Below are 14,506 nucleotides of genomic sequence, written 5' to 3'. Positions count from 1 at the left end.
ATGGAGGACACACCCAGGGCTGACATCGGCAGGAGACCCAAGCCGCCAAGTAAATCCCATTTTTTTTTTCTTTTTTTTTTTTTTTCCTTGCATAGCCCACACACCGAGGACCTCCCAAACACATGGTGAAATGCCAGGTCAGCTTTCCAAGGGCTCAGCACCCACAGACAGGAGCTCAGGTCATATTTAGGCCAGCCAAATTACAGGGCAAGGCTTCTACCGGAGGGTGACCTGCTTCACTTCCTCTGGCACCACACGATATGGGCAGTCCCCGCCACCCCGCCTGGCACACCACAGGGGAGCACAGGCTCTGCCGGTCCCTCTTTGTCACCAGTTATTCCTCAAAAGCACCTCTCCCAAACCTCTTGCAGCCCCTGGCAGCATCCCCTATACACCCCTTGCTTTCCAGGCGTGCAGTCCAAAATGCGAAGCCACCCACACGCCCCTGCCTCTTATGCAGACAGTGCCACAGAGACCCAAAGCAGCAGGGAGCAGCAAAGCAGCACCACGGGGCCAAGCCCAAAAAAGCTTTCCTTCTCCTTCCCACCATGCTCAGCCCCACGGCTACACAGGGATGGGCTTCTGCAATGCTGAGTGATGAAAGCAAACAGTGGGGACGAGCTGGAAGGAGAAACTTTTGGCCCATGCCCATTTGCCCCCTGTGCACACACCCAGCACCCATGAGCTGCATCCCACCAGGATGGAGACAGCCACTCACTCAGCCCCAGTGCTCAGCCCAGTGGAAGGAACCACCTTGGACTCCCTCCCCAGCAAAGCTTTACTTGCACCTGGCCACAGCTTAAACCAGGAGAGCCCACAAAACCTTCCCAGCCACGCAAGAAGGAGCATCGGCAACCTCCCGGCACGGCGCAAAGGCTGCATCAGCCAGACCCAGGCACAGAGACCCAGACGACAAATGGGAGCAGCTGCCAGCAAATTCAGCGTTTCCAGAGGATCTGTGTTTATCAAAAGCTGTCGCTCTCCAGCCAGAACAGGTGTCAGTCACAGCAAAATCTCATGGCAGCTATTCAATCTGAAGGCACAGACTTTGACATCAGACCAAAAAAAAAAGAAAAAAAAAAAGCATCGTTAGCAACTTCTCTGCCAGGCAGGCGCTCCCCTCTGCTGCTCTCCATCTCTTCTACAGTCTTGGTGAAAGAAAGGTGAGGAGCCAGGAGGAGGAGAAAAGGGGATGCTCAGAGCAGATCTGGCCACCGGTGCCACATCGCTGTCACCCAGCTGCCCCTGCACGGCTCCATCACACACACGAGCTGGCCTTGTCCCACCCACAGACTTGTTAGCTGCTGCTGCCTGGAGATTGACGCCGAGAGCGACACAGAGCAGACCCTGCACTGCCCAGTCAGCACTTCCCACTAGCCAGACACTAACCCCTACTAATGCTGCCAACGTCCTAATTATCGCCTTCCCTGTGCCCACCCTGCTCCCGGCTGCTCTGCGTCTGTCTGAGGCCGCGGTGCAGGACTCTCTGAGCTTCTCTGAGGGTAGAGCAGACAGGCACAGCAAGTCGTAGAGGTGCTGGGCTCCCCTTCCCCTTCAGAGCAGCTGGCACAGCCTGCTCCTGCAACCCACACCAGTGGCCCTGCTGCTCTGCTATGTGTCTGCTGTCAAGGGATTTCCACGCGGCATCAAGCACACTTTTGTGTTTATCCTTTCCAAGCCTCCAAAGCAGTGCTAACATGTGCCAAGGACAGGAAAAGCCCCGGAGGGTCCCAGTTACACTGGGGCTATCTAAGCACATGATGACTTAGGGAAGAGGAGTGAGGCTTTGTCCGAATGTCTGAAAGGATGGGGCAACTCCAAGCTTCGCCTGTCCTGCCACACTGCTCAGCCTGGCTGCAAAATGCCCCTTGGACTGGTGGTGGGGTTGCTTTGCTCTGCCTGAGCTGCCCCTCACTGCCACAGCACCACATCATGCCCGGAGCACACACCCCGAGGCCAGCCCCACTTCCAGAGGGACTACTTGCCGCTCTCTGCTCCCCTTCCACAAGAAAAAACAAAAATCAAAATAAAAATCACCAGCTTGCTTTTCCTCCTGGAGCTGAGCAAGCCATGTGTCTGCCCACACTCAGCATGCAGGTGCTATCTTGGTGTGCACGCCTGCAGCTCGCAGGCTGGGCCGTGCATACAAAGGCTGGAAACAGGCACAAAAGTAGTGCTCAGCCACCTGCATTCTGCACACAGCTCACAGGGCGCTCCACAAGCAACCTCGGAGACAGCAGGATCCTGCAGGAGAGACACGCTGCAGGAAATGCTTTCCCCAAAGCTGGCATACCACAATTAACTCTCTGCAGCCTGGCCAGCCCCCTCTCTCTGCAGGCAGCGTGCTCCAGCCAGCTCGTACACCTTGTTTTATTTCATCCGCACTGCCCCCAGTTCACGCATTTCTCCTGCTTGCTTTGTCCCCTGATACCAGATAGGCTTAAAAGCAAAACAAGGCAAAGATTTATTAAGTGAGGCTCACGGTAAAGGTTTCCGAGTTACAGTTGTGGAGCCTGGAAACAGGATTACAAGCAAAGCAAATCATAAAACGCGACTATAACCTCTACACAGCGAGATGTGACCCCTCACGTGTCCCAGCCTATCTCACACCCAGCCATGTGGTGTGCACAGGCCGGGGAGGCCAGGCAGCCCACTTGCAGGCTCACACCACCGCACAAACCTCTCACGTGTGCACCGGGGCCTCTCTTCATGCCTCCTGCTTCAAGCACCCCTCCACTGCAACCACCTGGTGGAGGTGGCCCAATCCTGGCCTGGGGGAGGTTGTGACTTTCTCCCATGCTTGCTGCTCTGTGCACCAAAATGCAAACCAGCATTTGTCAATCGAGAGCACTCCTAGCTTATATTCAAGACCATAAACAACTTCTTTGGATCCATTCTCAGAATAGACAGCAGATATGGGATGATTGTGTGATTCTCAGGCATGTCTCTTGGATCAAGACATCTGTCTCGGTCAGACTGGTGATTCACATCACCGTCACCCAACACAGCCCACCACAAACACTGGACACAAACACCAGGAACTTTTCACTAGCATACCCCAAAAAGCTGCTGCAGTGTGTACAAGCTCTGTTACCCCAAAAGCTGAGCTTGCAAGAACGAGCTGCATCTCGTGTGATAAAGGCTTGAAGCTAAATTCCCAGAGGCAGCATCTTATCCATACACAGGGAGGGTGAGCTGCAGAGTCACGGGAGCCAAGAGCACTGAAGGATGCTGCCACCTCCTTCCTAGGAGCACCAGCCACTGGTCCAAGCCTGGAGGGAGCAGGTAAGAGTAGATCCAGGTAGATATGGGCCTGGATGCATGCGTCTTAGACAAAACAAACCACAAATCTGGAGGCATCTGAACAGGTCATTCCTGCCTGGTTTGTCCTCAGAGACATCACACTCAACACTGGTCTCAGCAAGCAAGCCAAAGCCAAAGGACTTCAGTTCTGGGGCCACCCCGTGCAAATGAGTGGCCTCCTAAGAGGCTCAAAAAGGCAGAGGGGGGGCAGATACACAAAAGCAGGATCTTCTCTGCAGACCAAAGACCACCCAGCTTCGTGGCAGAGTGCTACCATCAGTCTTCCCTTGCCCCAGGAGACTCTGGGCTAAGAAGAACACACACTGCCACACGATGATACATGTGAGGCTTCGCATCCACAGCAGGCCTCCTATAACCCCCATGCATCAGTGCTGTGGAGAATGGAGATGTCTTCTCCCTCCTGCATCCCTCTGCTGAAGTTGTTCAAACTCACAGAGGGTCTGGACAAGTGATCCAAAGAGTCCAGCCCCTGCTCCAGCCTCCTCACCCCTTTTTCCCCCCGGTTCTTCCCCTCCTCTGTCTCACCGCATGCAGCAGCACCAGAGCAGGGGGCTCTGCAAGCCACAGCGAGGCTGTGCAGCCCATGAGGTGAATTCCCATCCTGCCCAAGCTGTGATCAATCCTGGGTTATCACTGCGAAGCCTCCTGTCTCATGTCAGCCACCTGTAGCTGGGGTGGCACCTCGCATGGGCTCATTTTGGGCTGGATTCATGCAGCAAAGCCGCTCAGCGTGGGATAACCCTGAAGGTCCCCCGGGACACCGGGACACGGTTTCTCCTGAAGGCCAGGTGCCCTGCGACCCTCAAAGCCTGTGTGGGAGCAGAGGGAGGCCAAGCCATTCGCGGCCTGCCCGCCAGCTGCCCCCTCCCCTCCCAACCCCACAGCCTCGGCAGCCAGCCACAAGCAGCGGGCCCAGGAGCCCGGCCGCTGAGCCCATTGTTCCCTTTGTCTGGCCTTGGGAGCACGAGCCCGCGTGGCTCGAGGCATCCCCTCCACCTCGGGCACGTTCGCACGCCCGGCTGCCCTCGTCACCCCTGGGGCCAAGCCCCGACCCTGCCGGGGGGGCTCCCACGAGCATGGCCCCCACAGAGGGGCTCTGCGGACGGGAGCAACCCTATTGCGGCCTGGCTCCTCCTGCAGCAGGGAGCCCGGCCCCGCCACCACCGGGCTTCCCCCCCTTCTCCTGCAGCTGGCCTAAACCCAGCCTGCGCTCCCCAGCAGGCCCCAGGCAGGGCTTAACGCCTCCCACCCTCATGGCCCCAACGGCCCTGGTTGGGTGTGAGCATCCCCAGGTGTCTTCACCCTCTGAAACGCCGAGCTGGGCAAAGGTGAGCGCTAACGGCTGCTCACCCAGAGGACCTTGGCCTTGCCCAGGTGCTCTGCTGGAATTAACGGCTTCGGTGGCACGCCCTGGCAGGTGGCACTCGGTGCAGAGCAGGGCATCCAAACCCTGGCACCCAAGGGAACCCCCCTCCCAGTGCCTCGGTGCCAGGTTAATCTGGGAAAACCCGACACAAATCTGCCAAAGCCCCGTCCAGGCTCCCCAGAGAAGAGAGTGATATCCAAAGAGCAGGACAAGCCCTGCATAAGGCTTGAAGACACGGAGGGCCACAAGAGTCCATGATTACAGCCAGAGCAATGGCCAAAAGGGAGCAACATGAAGCCCTCGGTGGCTGCAGGCAGTCCTGAGAGCCAAGCTGAGAGCAGAGAGCAACAGGACTTTGCTGTGCACAGGCATCCCCCAGCAGAGTGGGGACAAGGAGCCTTGCCCGGCCCTGCCCTCTCCCCAGCCACCACATCTATCACACGAAGCCAAAGGGCCTCCCATTTTCCCTGCCACCTCCAGCAGGGAATCAGCAGATAGATGCTCAGGGAAGAGGATGCTTCCTGCAGGTGAGCACTCAGGGCTTCCCGATGTCCTTCTGGACTTGGGACGTGCAGTGGTGGGCTTCATACTGATCTTCTGCCCCCACCCTGCGCTGCCTCTTGTTTTAAACCCATTTGGTTCTGTTCGTTTTAAACCTGCCCCTTGAGAACACAAGGCCAAGTGAAAAAAAAATAAAAAATGACATAAAGAATCGTCACCGCTTCATCACCACCTTCCTCACACCTCCTGCGTCTGGCACACCTCTCCTTCTCCACAAGCTGCATCTTTCACAAAGACCCTCCCCTGGGTCCATCTCCCTCTCCTGCACAACCATCTTCGCCCTCCTTTCCCAGCCTTTCCCAGTTCTGAGTTGATGCTTTCAAAGAGCCATCCACAATGACTTTAAGATCTCTTTCTTAAAATGCTAATAAGTAATTTAAAGACTGCCACTGTGCATGCATGGGTTTAGGGTAATTTTTTTCCATGTGAATCCCTTTTCATTCATCACTGACTACGTTTAATCTGCTATTTTATAGCCTGGTTATCCAGTGTCATGAGATCCTTTTACAATATTTTAAAGACAACTGTTGTTTTTATCATCCTGAATAATATTGTATAATCTCCAAACTTAAGAGTTCCCACCCCTTTCTCGCGCATTTATAGATATGTTGCACAGCACAAGCTTCGTGCCAAATCCCATCCATTGGGAAAAACGGCTGTTTCCCCTCCTTTAAGCAGATTTTAAACCGTAAGAGTTCCTCTAAAATTACTAGCATGGAGTTGCTGAGATCACCCAGGAAGCTCTTCTTAAAGCACGTGTGTCCCATTTGCTCCAGCCCCAATATCTATTTTCCTGATTTGCTGTATAAAAAGTGACCTCCTAAGCTAACACTTCACTGCAGGGCAGTCTCAGTTCCTCCACAAGAGCCCCCTGACCATGGCCGTTCTGGGGGAGACACATTGAAATCAGACTTCATCTCCCCGAGGTGTTCCTTTCTGATTATTTTTAACCTTGCACTCTCTGATTTCCTGATTCTGTGTGTGGTTTTTTTGTTTGTTTGTTTTATTTGGTGCAGGGTTCATTTCTTTTCACAAACTATTCTTCAAACTCCTCTCAGCCTGCCATATATGGGTTTACATTCACAGTGCCATAGTTTATAATTTTTTTTTCCCATTTTCCTCTTTTAGACATCATTTCCGTTTTCTAAAGAACATCTTTTTACCACTGGTGACCTCCTTCAATCTGATGTTTAATCAGGATGGCTATTTTTTGTCTTTTTCAACCCATACTTTAAACAGCCATGCACATTCTGCGTTTCCCACACGACATGCAAGTATTTTTCAAGTTCAGCTGCTTCCCTCAGCTAGCTTCATTTTTATATCGTTCCCCTTGCTTGACTTAAAATGTTACTGTATAGCATTTTCAAGTGCTGGTGATTTTATGGATGTGCAGACTTGAAGTGAAAAGAACATAATTTATGGGACCAACTGATAAAGCTTCACAAACTTTTGGAGCTCACGAGCCCTTTTTCCTTCCCACCTGGAGACTGAACCGAGCTACAGTGCAGCTGCTCCCATGGAGCCGGCCTCATGCCTTGCACGGCACCGTGAGTGCTGCTCGGGACTAAATCAAGAGATCCTCCTCTCGTGGGCTCTCTGAAGAGCTGCAATTATTCACAGTCACTAAAACTGTAATTTCTGAATAACGCCCCTTTGTGACATTTACCCAGTTTACACCGAGGCAAGTACCATCTGCAATTATAGCTGTGTTTTCTGCCCTTGCAGCCTGTTTAACCTCCCTTAACGTTTGGCAATCAGTGCCACAACTCGGGTCAGATGGGTAACAGAGATCTAATGCTGCTCCCTTCATCTTCGAGCATGGAAATCCAGAGAGGGGCTCGCGGCACAGCATGATGCCGGCTTACTCGTTCACCTCCACGCTGCTCAGCTCGGGTGCCAGGTGCCTGCACCCTGGCACAAACCTCCTGTCCGGCGCATTCCCAAGACCCACGGTATCAATATAAAATACCCCTGACATATCTCTGCAAGCCGCTGGGGCACCCCTCATTTCTCACACACTTGTGGCAGGGCCTCCAGAAAGGCCGCATCCCTGCAGCTCCCTGCTCTGAGTGCCAGGAGGCTCAGCCCTCCCCGCTGACCCCCCCAGCACAGCACTGGGATGCTGCTGGTCCCGCCTGCACATGCCGCTGGGCGCTCGCCAGCCTGTTATCACGGGAGGCCCCATCTTTACCCCCTTATCTAACTGCTGAACTTTTGCCTTCGAGGATCTCCCTCCTACCTACCCCCATTCCTTCACGCTGGGTTTTTCACACAGGGAACGGGCAGTCGTGCTTTGCTCTCGTGTCTCGGCAAACCAGGAACCAGTGGATGGGACCTCACTGGGTCTTTCTTGGTAAAAATTGACTTCTTCTGAGAAGGGAACCATGTACCCGTTCCCAGACAGGTGCATGCACATGTCCCACCTCCACGGTCCCATTCAGACACGCATGCAGCGCAGCCGGCCACATGTTAGGGCAGGAGCAGCGGACTCAGCCTCTCATTTATCACCGCTCTGGCTGCACTTGCACAAAAGCACTTGAGCTTAGCCTCACTCACCAAAGAGCCCGGGATGTATCTCAGCATCAAGTATTTACCCAGCTTCTCAGGCAGGTTTCCCAGCTATGCTGGTGCCCACCCCTCTTTTCAGCCAGTTCAGGTATGTGTACACAAACGGCAACCGCCCACCGACTAGTGCAGACAGATCCTTTGCCCGTCTGCACATCAGCGAAGCAGACCTCTGCTCCCAGCTCTGGGGGGAAGCCGCGGTGTGGCAGCACCGACACCCCTCGGACGCTTCTCCAAGGCACAGCCACATCCCCGCTGCCCCCCAGGTCCCTCCCTGGGGTGTCCCCAGGAGCTGATGGTGCACTGTCCCCATGGCATCTCCCTCCAGCACCTACTCCCTGGGTTTGTATCAGCCAGCGAATCTAGAAATACAGCAGAGATCAGGAGCAAGTGTTCCCACTTGCAAGAAGCAGAGGAGCAGATGTGCTAGGTGCTGAGACTGCAGCTACAACTACGTGGATAGTAAATCGGGCACCAAATTATTTGGTCTCCAAAAGGAGTTCTCGCCCTAGCTGCCCCAACAATGGGAAGGGCAGTTGTGCCCAAGAAATAAATCTCGTCAAAAATTAACCCAGGAAATGGAACCAGAGGGAGGCAGCAGGAGGGGTTTGTGTCAGAGCAGAGGACTGACCCAAAACCAAGGTCTCTGCTCTGCACCCCAGCCCAACTTTTCAAACATTTGGTATCAGCCCAGTCTCAGGACAGCATTTACAGCACGGGTTTGAGCAGGTCACCTGGATCAGTTCTGTGACAATTCCCTGGCTTTCCTAATGGGCTTCCCACCTGGGGAGAGGCGCACATGTGTGCCTTGCAGGTCCCACATTTGAACGGCAGGACCTGCTGCTCCAGGTTGCCCCAGTGCAGCCAAAAGCAGGTGGGATCACCGGGACAGCTCCTGCGGTCACATCACAGCCCAGGCAGATGTCCCCACCCTGGGGCACTGGGGCATAGCAACTTCCCTGGCACAGCCCATAGGCATGGAGAGGTTGGCAAAGCCTTTCTTGACTGAGGCCGGGAAGCAGAAGAAGCGACAGCACCAGATAGATTGAAGCACAGGCTGAGTGCTGCGTTAATTGGCATCTCCCTGCACCGCCTCCGGGCCTGGGGGAGGCAGTGGAAGTGCTCGGCAGCAGGTCACGACCAAGTCACCCCTGGGCCACGCGGGTGCAAGAGAGGACCATATTTTAACACCACCTTACTCCACCGCATACATAAAACACAACATGCCGTGTATTATGCACATGTATGCAACGCAATAAATACATAATGCATGTTATGTACATTACAACACGTTATTAAATTCAACACAAACAAGCAGGTCCCATCTCCAGCTTGCTCAAAGGACGGGCGCAGGAGCGTGCAGCTGGGGGTAGATGCAGCTCTCCCCAGCCCCTCGGCCACGATGTGCCCCAGGTATGCCTCCAGGAGAGGATACAGCCCTCCTGCACCAGCCTCCTGCTGCTTGATACCAAGCTTGGAGCAGCGACAGCCCTGCAGAGGAGCGGGAGGATGCTCAGCAACCCTACGGGGTGCAAAGTCCCCTCGCCTGCTCCAGACACTGCCGCTGCTCATCCTGCAGAGCCCGCATGGGTCCAACCCGCTGTGGGCCCAGCTGCTGGGGCCTCTGTGCAGCTCCCAGGTTAGCTGTGCCCTCGTAGATATTAGGACCATCTCGTTTCTCCTTTCACATTTTTTGGTACACGGTTGGCTTTCCTCCAACCCTTGGGAAACTTGCCAGCGCTGCAAGGTTTATGAAAAGTTAACTCCAAAGGGGTGAAGAGTGCCTTCATTTTTTTTTCTCTTGCATGTGAGTTAGCCAGGCTGTTGATTTTGAAATCCATAACTCCCATCCTCGGCTCCCCCCCCCCCAAATACCTTGGAAGTATCACTACTCCAGATATGCCACACCATGCAAGCAGCATATGTGAGCAGGAATACAAAGAGAAGCCGTTAGTGATAGCAGTACTGTTACCAACTGGTGTGGGATCCAGACCCTTCCAGGACTCCTTTGTTCTTGACTTTCTTTAAAAACACACACACACACAAAAAAAAAAGCTTTCCTTTTATAAGCCTGAACTTTCTCAGCCACAGATACGTTACCTTGCAATTGCCTTAACAACTGTATGCAATTCTTAACCTCTGCTTTATGTACATTGTCATCCACCTCCCTGTTTTCCATATTGATTTATGTTTTACGTTCTTTTCACATTTCCTTTTAACAGAGCCTTCTTTAACCAAACAGCCTTTCCTCCTGAGCCTGAGACATGCATTCTGCTGGCCAGTGAGTAATCAACTTCCAATTTTCATGCACACTCCTGTTTATATTTCCTTCCCTATCGGCTTTGTTTCTAATTAAGGTTTGTTAAATGCAAGTGAATATATAGTGTACAGAGAAATATAAAGCATGTAGATAAATAAACACCACACACACACACACACTGACTAAGACTGTATTCTCAGTGCACTTTCAACCACGGATCCCAAAGCACTTTGTCATGTTCATTAACAAAACCTCGCAGCTCCCTTGGGAGAGACGCTTGTATTATTTTACGCCTTGTAATTAGGAAAACTGAGGCACAGAGGAGACAAGTGAAATTACCGGCATTACAGAAAAGCTCTGTAGCAGAGCTGAAAACAGGACTCAGGAGGCAGGATCCCTGGGCAAATAACCAGAACTCATTTTTCCCTGAATGTGCCCTGCTCTCCCCATTTTGGCCCTGGACACACTGGGGAATGTGCTAGAGCCAGTGACAGCCACGCAGGGGGCATTGCCACTGCGGAGGTGCCCAGCAGGGTCCAGCCACCATCTCCTTGGTCATCGGGCACCATTGGGTGAGTCTGCATGCACCAACAAGGCCCAGAGCATCAGGAAATGCAGATGGACACCGTATCCATGCATGGCACGGAACATCGGGATGAGCCACTGCCTGAAACAGCAGCTCCCAGAGGGAAGGAAGGAGCAGAGGTGCACCACGGGGGCTGCATCCCATGCTCTTTTGCCTCATCAGCTCTCCAGAAGGCTTTGCAAGGAGGAAAAGGCCAGGACATGGTAGCTGGTTGCCCACACCAGTGCTGCAAGCAACCACAACCCCAGGATACACACAATGTGGACAAAGGTAGCAGCAAGGCCACTGAGGGGAACCCCCCAAACCTTAGATGAGCCGTTCAGTCAGATGGGGACGGCTGCTGGAGCCCAGCAGAGAAGCAGCCCTCTCCCCAGAGCATCCCCACCTCTGCAGGAACACATCTCACAGCGATCATCTCCAGGGTGGGCTCAACCTCCCACCAGCGCTTACTGTCCCCTTGCCCCCAGGTGCCTACTCCCCATCCCTTGAATCCAGCATTCGTGCACCCAGCTCCTGCCACGGTGGTGGGAAGGCCACCCGTGCTCCTCACGTCTTCCAGCAAGCACACAGCAGCCCCAGGGCCAGGAATGAGCCCCGCACCGCCCGGCATCACCCCGTCGTGTCACCCCATCCCTGCACAGCCACCTGCATCCCTCCCTGCCCATAGTCAGCGGCACCACCTTGGCGTGGCCGATCCCTCCCGGGCCCGGCTGGCTGAGCAAACGCCGTGGTAAGTGGCAATGCTGCCGGCTGATCGGGCCACGCATCCCATGTGGACACATATGCTCCCACAAACATGCTCATCACCACCACCACCACCACCACCCCCCCCTTAATTAAAACCATACAAGGCTCATTTGAATAGCAGAGCTGGCTAGCGCTCTCCGATGCAACGTAAATAGTCCTATTTATGCCAAGCTCCCATATTGTAAATATCACGACGTATAGCTGGCCAACCCATGAGTCATCTCCCAAAACTCCAACTTAATAAATGGTGCCTCATCCATGTTCCAGACAAACACCGGCCGTGCAGCTCCCACCGCCCGGCGCCTCCACGCCCAGGGCCAGCAGCGAGCACCCGGCGAACCTTGGGGGTGCTCCGCAGCCCCCTCGCTGGCTTCGCCGCAGCTCTCCCATGCAGGGCAGCCACGCGTTGGGCCTGGCCAGCCTTCAGCCCGGCGTCTGGAGCTCACCCCCAGCCTGGCGTGGTCCTTCCTGGGGTGTACCCAAGGCGCTGCTGAGATGCGCTCGGGCACAGGACCCCCAAAACCCCCCTTTGGGGAGATGGGGGCTCCTGCCCGGCGCCTTCTCCACGCACCCACCCCGCACTCTGTCCGCACCTGCCGCCTGCCTCTGCTTTGTCTCGGCACGGGGGAAATTGGGGAAGTCGGTGGGGAGTCCGGCTCCTCTTGGGGAGGCCGGGAAAGCCGCGCACGCCTGCGGGGAGCTGGCTCCCAGCTCCGGGATGCCGGCAAGGCCTGGCTGTGTGCGCCCCGGCAGCGGGCACGGTGCGGCGGAGCTGCCAGCCGGGCATCCCTTGGGGGGAGAGGCTCCGCCGTGCCCAGAGAGCACCCGGGGAGGTGCCGGCGAGGGATGCCCAAAGCTGGGCAACAAGGGACGGCGGAGAAAAGGGGCAGGAGAAAGCCACGCAGCCACCGGGAGGGTCCGGGGAGCTCTCCCCACCCCCCCACCCACCCCAAAACCGAAGGGCTCCGGATGCGGCACCTCCACCTGGGGCAGCACTTCCCCGAAACTTCGCCTCCCCTCCGGCGGCACGGAAGGGGTGCGGCGGGAGAGAAGAGAAGAGGAGAAGAGAGAGGGGAGGGGGGGGAGGGAAGGCGAAGTGCCACCTCCCGAAAAAAAAAAAAAATAATAAAAAAAAATAATAAAAATAAAATGAATAAAGGGGAGAGGGGAGCTCGCAGACACAGAGCCACACACGCCTTACCTTCCACGGCGGCGAGCAGGGGCAGCAAGGCGAGGGGCAGGCAGCAGAGCCACAGCGGCCCCATGGTGCGCGCCGGGCCGGGCATCAGACGCGGCGCTGCCGGCGCTCCATGGAAGCCGGGGAGCGGCGGCGGCGGCGGCAGCGGAGCTCCGAGCCCAGCTCCGAGCCGAGCCCCTCGCTGGGGCCGCCGCCGGCGCGGGCACGGCCGCGGGCACGGAGCTCACCGCCGGCCCCCGCCGTCGCGGCCGGGCCGAGCCCACCGCCGCCGTTCTCCGGGGAGAGCCCCCCCAGCGCCGCCCGCCCCGGCCCCGGGCTCCGCGCAGCCGGCGGGGGGCGGCGGGGGGCGGCGGGCGGCGGTGATTTTGGGGAGGGGGAGGCGGGGATGGGGGAGGAGGGGAGCGGAGGAGGTGCGGGAGATGGTGGAGGAGCGGAGGAGGAGGGAGGAGGCTCCCCCCCAGGCCGCCGATGGTTTGTCCCGGAGCTGTCGATCATGCAGAGAAAGCCGTGATTTCAGCCCAAATCTTCCCGGCGGGGTTGACCGAGCGCTTGAGAAAGTGGAAAGGGAGGGGGAGTTGGGGGGGGGGGGCGAGGTCTGTCCGTCCGTCCCCCCCTCCACACCCCCTCCGGGGGATGCGCTCTCTGCTCCGCTCTGGCCGCCGCACGGGGCTCCGCCGAGGTGGTGCCGAGGGGGGGCATCCCCGCCCCGAGCCCCCCCCCCACCCAACAACACACACCGTGGGGCAGGGCCCCTGCACCCCCCGGGCAGCCAAAGGAGAGCGTCTGGAGGGACGTGGAAACGGAGCCGGCCCCAAAGCAGCGCCTCGTTACGGGCTGGCTCAGCCTGGCTTTGACCCGGAGACCCTCAGGGGTCAGCGACCCCACTGGGGTGTGAGCAGGGATTCCCCCATTTCCAGGCTGGGGGGGTTGGGAGCTGGTCACAAGCCCTCACAGCGGGTTGGGGCAAGTGAGATGTTCCTTAAAGCTGCGAGCTGAGGCCCAGCTCCGTGTCTCCGTCGCAACACGCGACATCCCCAACTTCCCCATGCGCCTGGAAGCCCAATCTGCCCATTAGGGACCTCGTGAGCCAAAGCCACCAAAATGTCTAAGCTGGAACCTCTTGAATTCCCTGACCGGTTCCAGGTAACTCGTTTCCTGCCAGCTGCAGCTGTGTTTGGAGGAGGTCAAGGCTCCCTGGTGGTGGCGGCCAAAGGCATGTGCGTCAGCCAGATGACCTCCCGTAACTCAGCGTGACCAAGGGCAGGCTCTGGTCCCCTTTTGGGAGATCCTACAGCTGGAGGTTGGCACCAAGCTCAATGCAGCAGCCTTCTGAGGATCCTGTGGGCCAGCTCCATCGTGTTGTCCTCAGGGTTTCCTCACATGTTGTCTGCTCCCAGGCTCTGTAGTGCACCCCTTGCTCCCCGTGGCTCCGGAGCACCCAAAATTTCCCGTCGGGTAGGAAATGGTCTGTTCATTTCCAGACTCTTCAGACCATACACTCAACCTCTCCTGGTCCCAGGGCTGTTGTGCAGTGCGATGCTCTCAGGTATGTCCCTGAGGACCCACCACAGATCTCCGGAGTTGATCCCACAAGCCTGGAGTCCGAGACTCTCAGGATTTTCTTACAGCTCTCCAGGCCTGTGCTGTTGGGGACAGAGGGGATTTTGTCCCAGAGGAGCCTTCTGTCTTCTGGAGACCTTCTGTCTTCTTCAGCTCCTTCTCTGAGCATCCCCTTAGACTCCTAGAGACTGGATTTTGGAGCAAACAGATTTATTGTCTGACCATTGCAGTGACTTTGAAGCTCACATGTACTCTTTGGAGTCTCTTTTGTCCCCAGAAAATGCTCTTCAGAGTCAGTCATGAACTGCTGAGCTCTGGTCCCGTCTCATGTCTTCTCTC

At 56.3% G+C, this 14,506-nt stretch overlaps 1 protein-coding gene across 4 annotated transcripts in view; it reads right to left on the bottom strand.

The window, feature by feature from the left end:
• Positions 1 to 13,169, bottom strand: part of EPHB2 (EPH receptor B2) — a 115,744-nt gene extending 102,575 nt beyond the window's left edge. For 2 of the 4 annotated variants that reach the window (XM_038166708.2, XM_038166709.2), the window contains exon 1: positions 12,611 to 13,169. In XM_038166708.2, coding sequence (XP_038022636.1) covers positions 12,611 to 12,695 — 85 coding nt within the window. In that variant the 5' untranslated portion in view covers positions 12,696 to 13,169. The remainder of the gene's footprint in view (positions 1 to 12,610) is intronic. The other 2 variants (XM_027443044.3, XM_038166710.2) reach the window with 1 other exon arrangement.
• Between the last annotated feature and the right edge of the window lie 1,337 nt (positions 13,170 to 14,506).

This window comes from Anas platyrhynchos, chromosome 22 (assembly GCF_047663525.1).
Source record: "Anas platyrhynchos isolate ZD024472 breed Pekin duck chromosome 22, IASCAAS_PekinDuck_T2T, whole genome shotgun sequence".
Classification (NCBI taxonomy): Eukaryota; Metazoa; Chordata; class Aves; order Anseriformes; family Anatidae; genus Anas; species Anas platyrhynchos.
The sequence above is the reverse complement of the archived record's forward strand: the minus strand, read 5'-3'. Positions and strand labels throughout refer to the sequence as shown.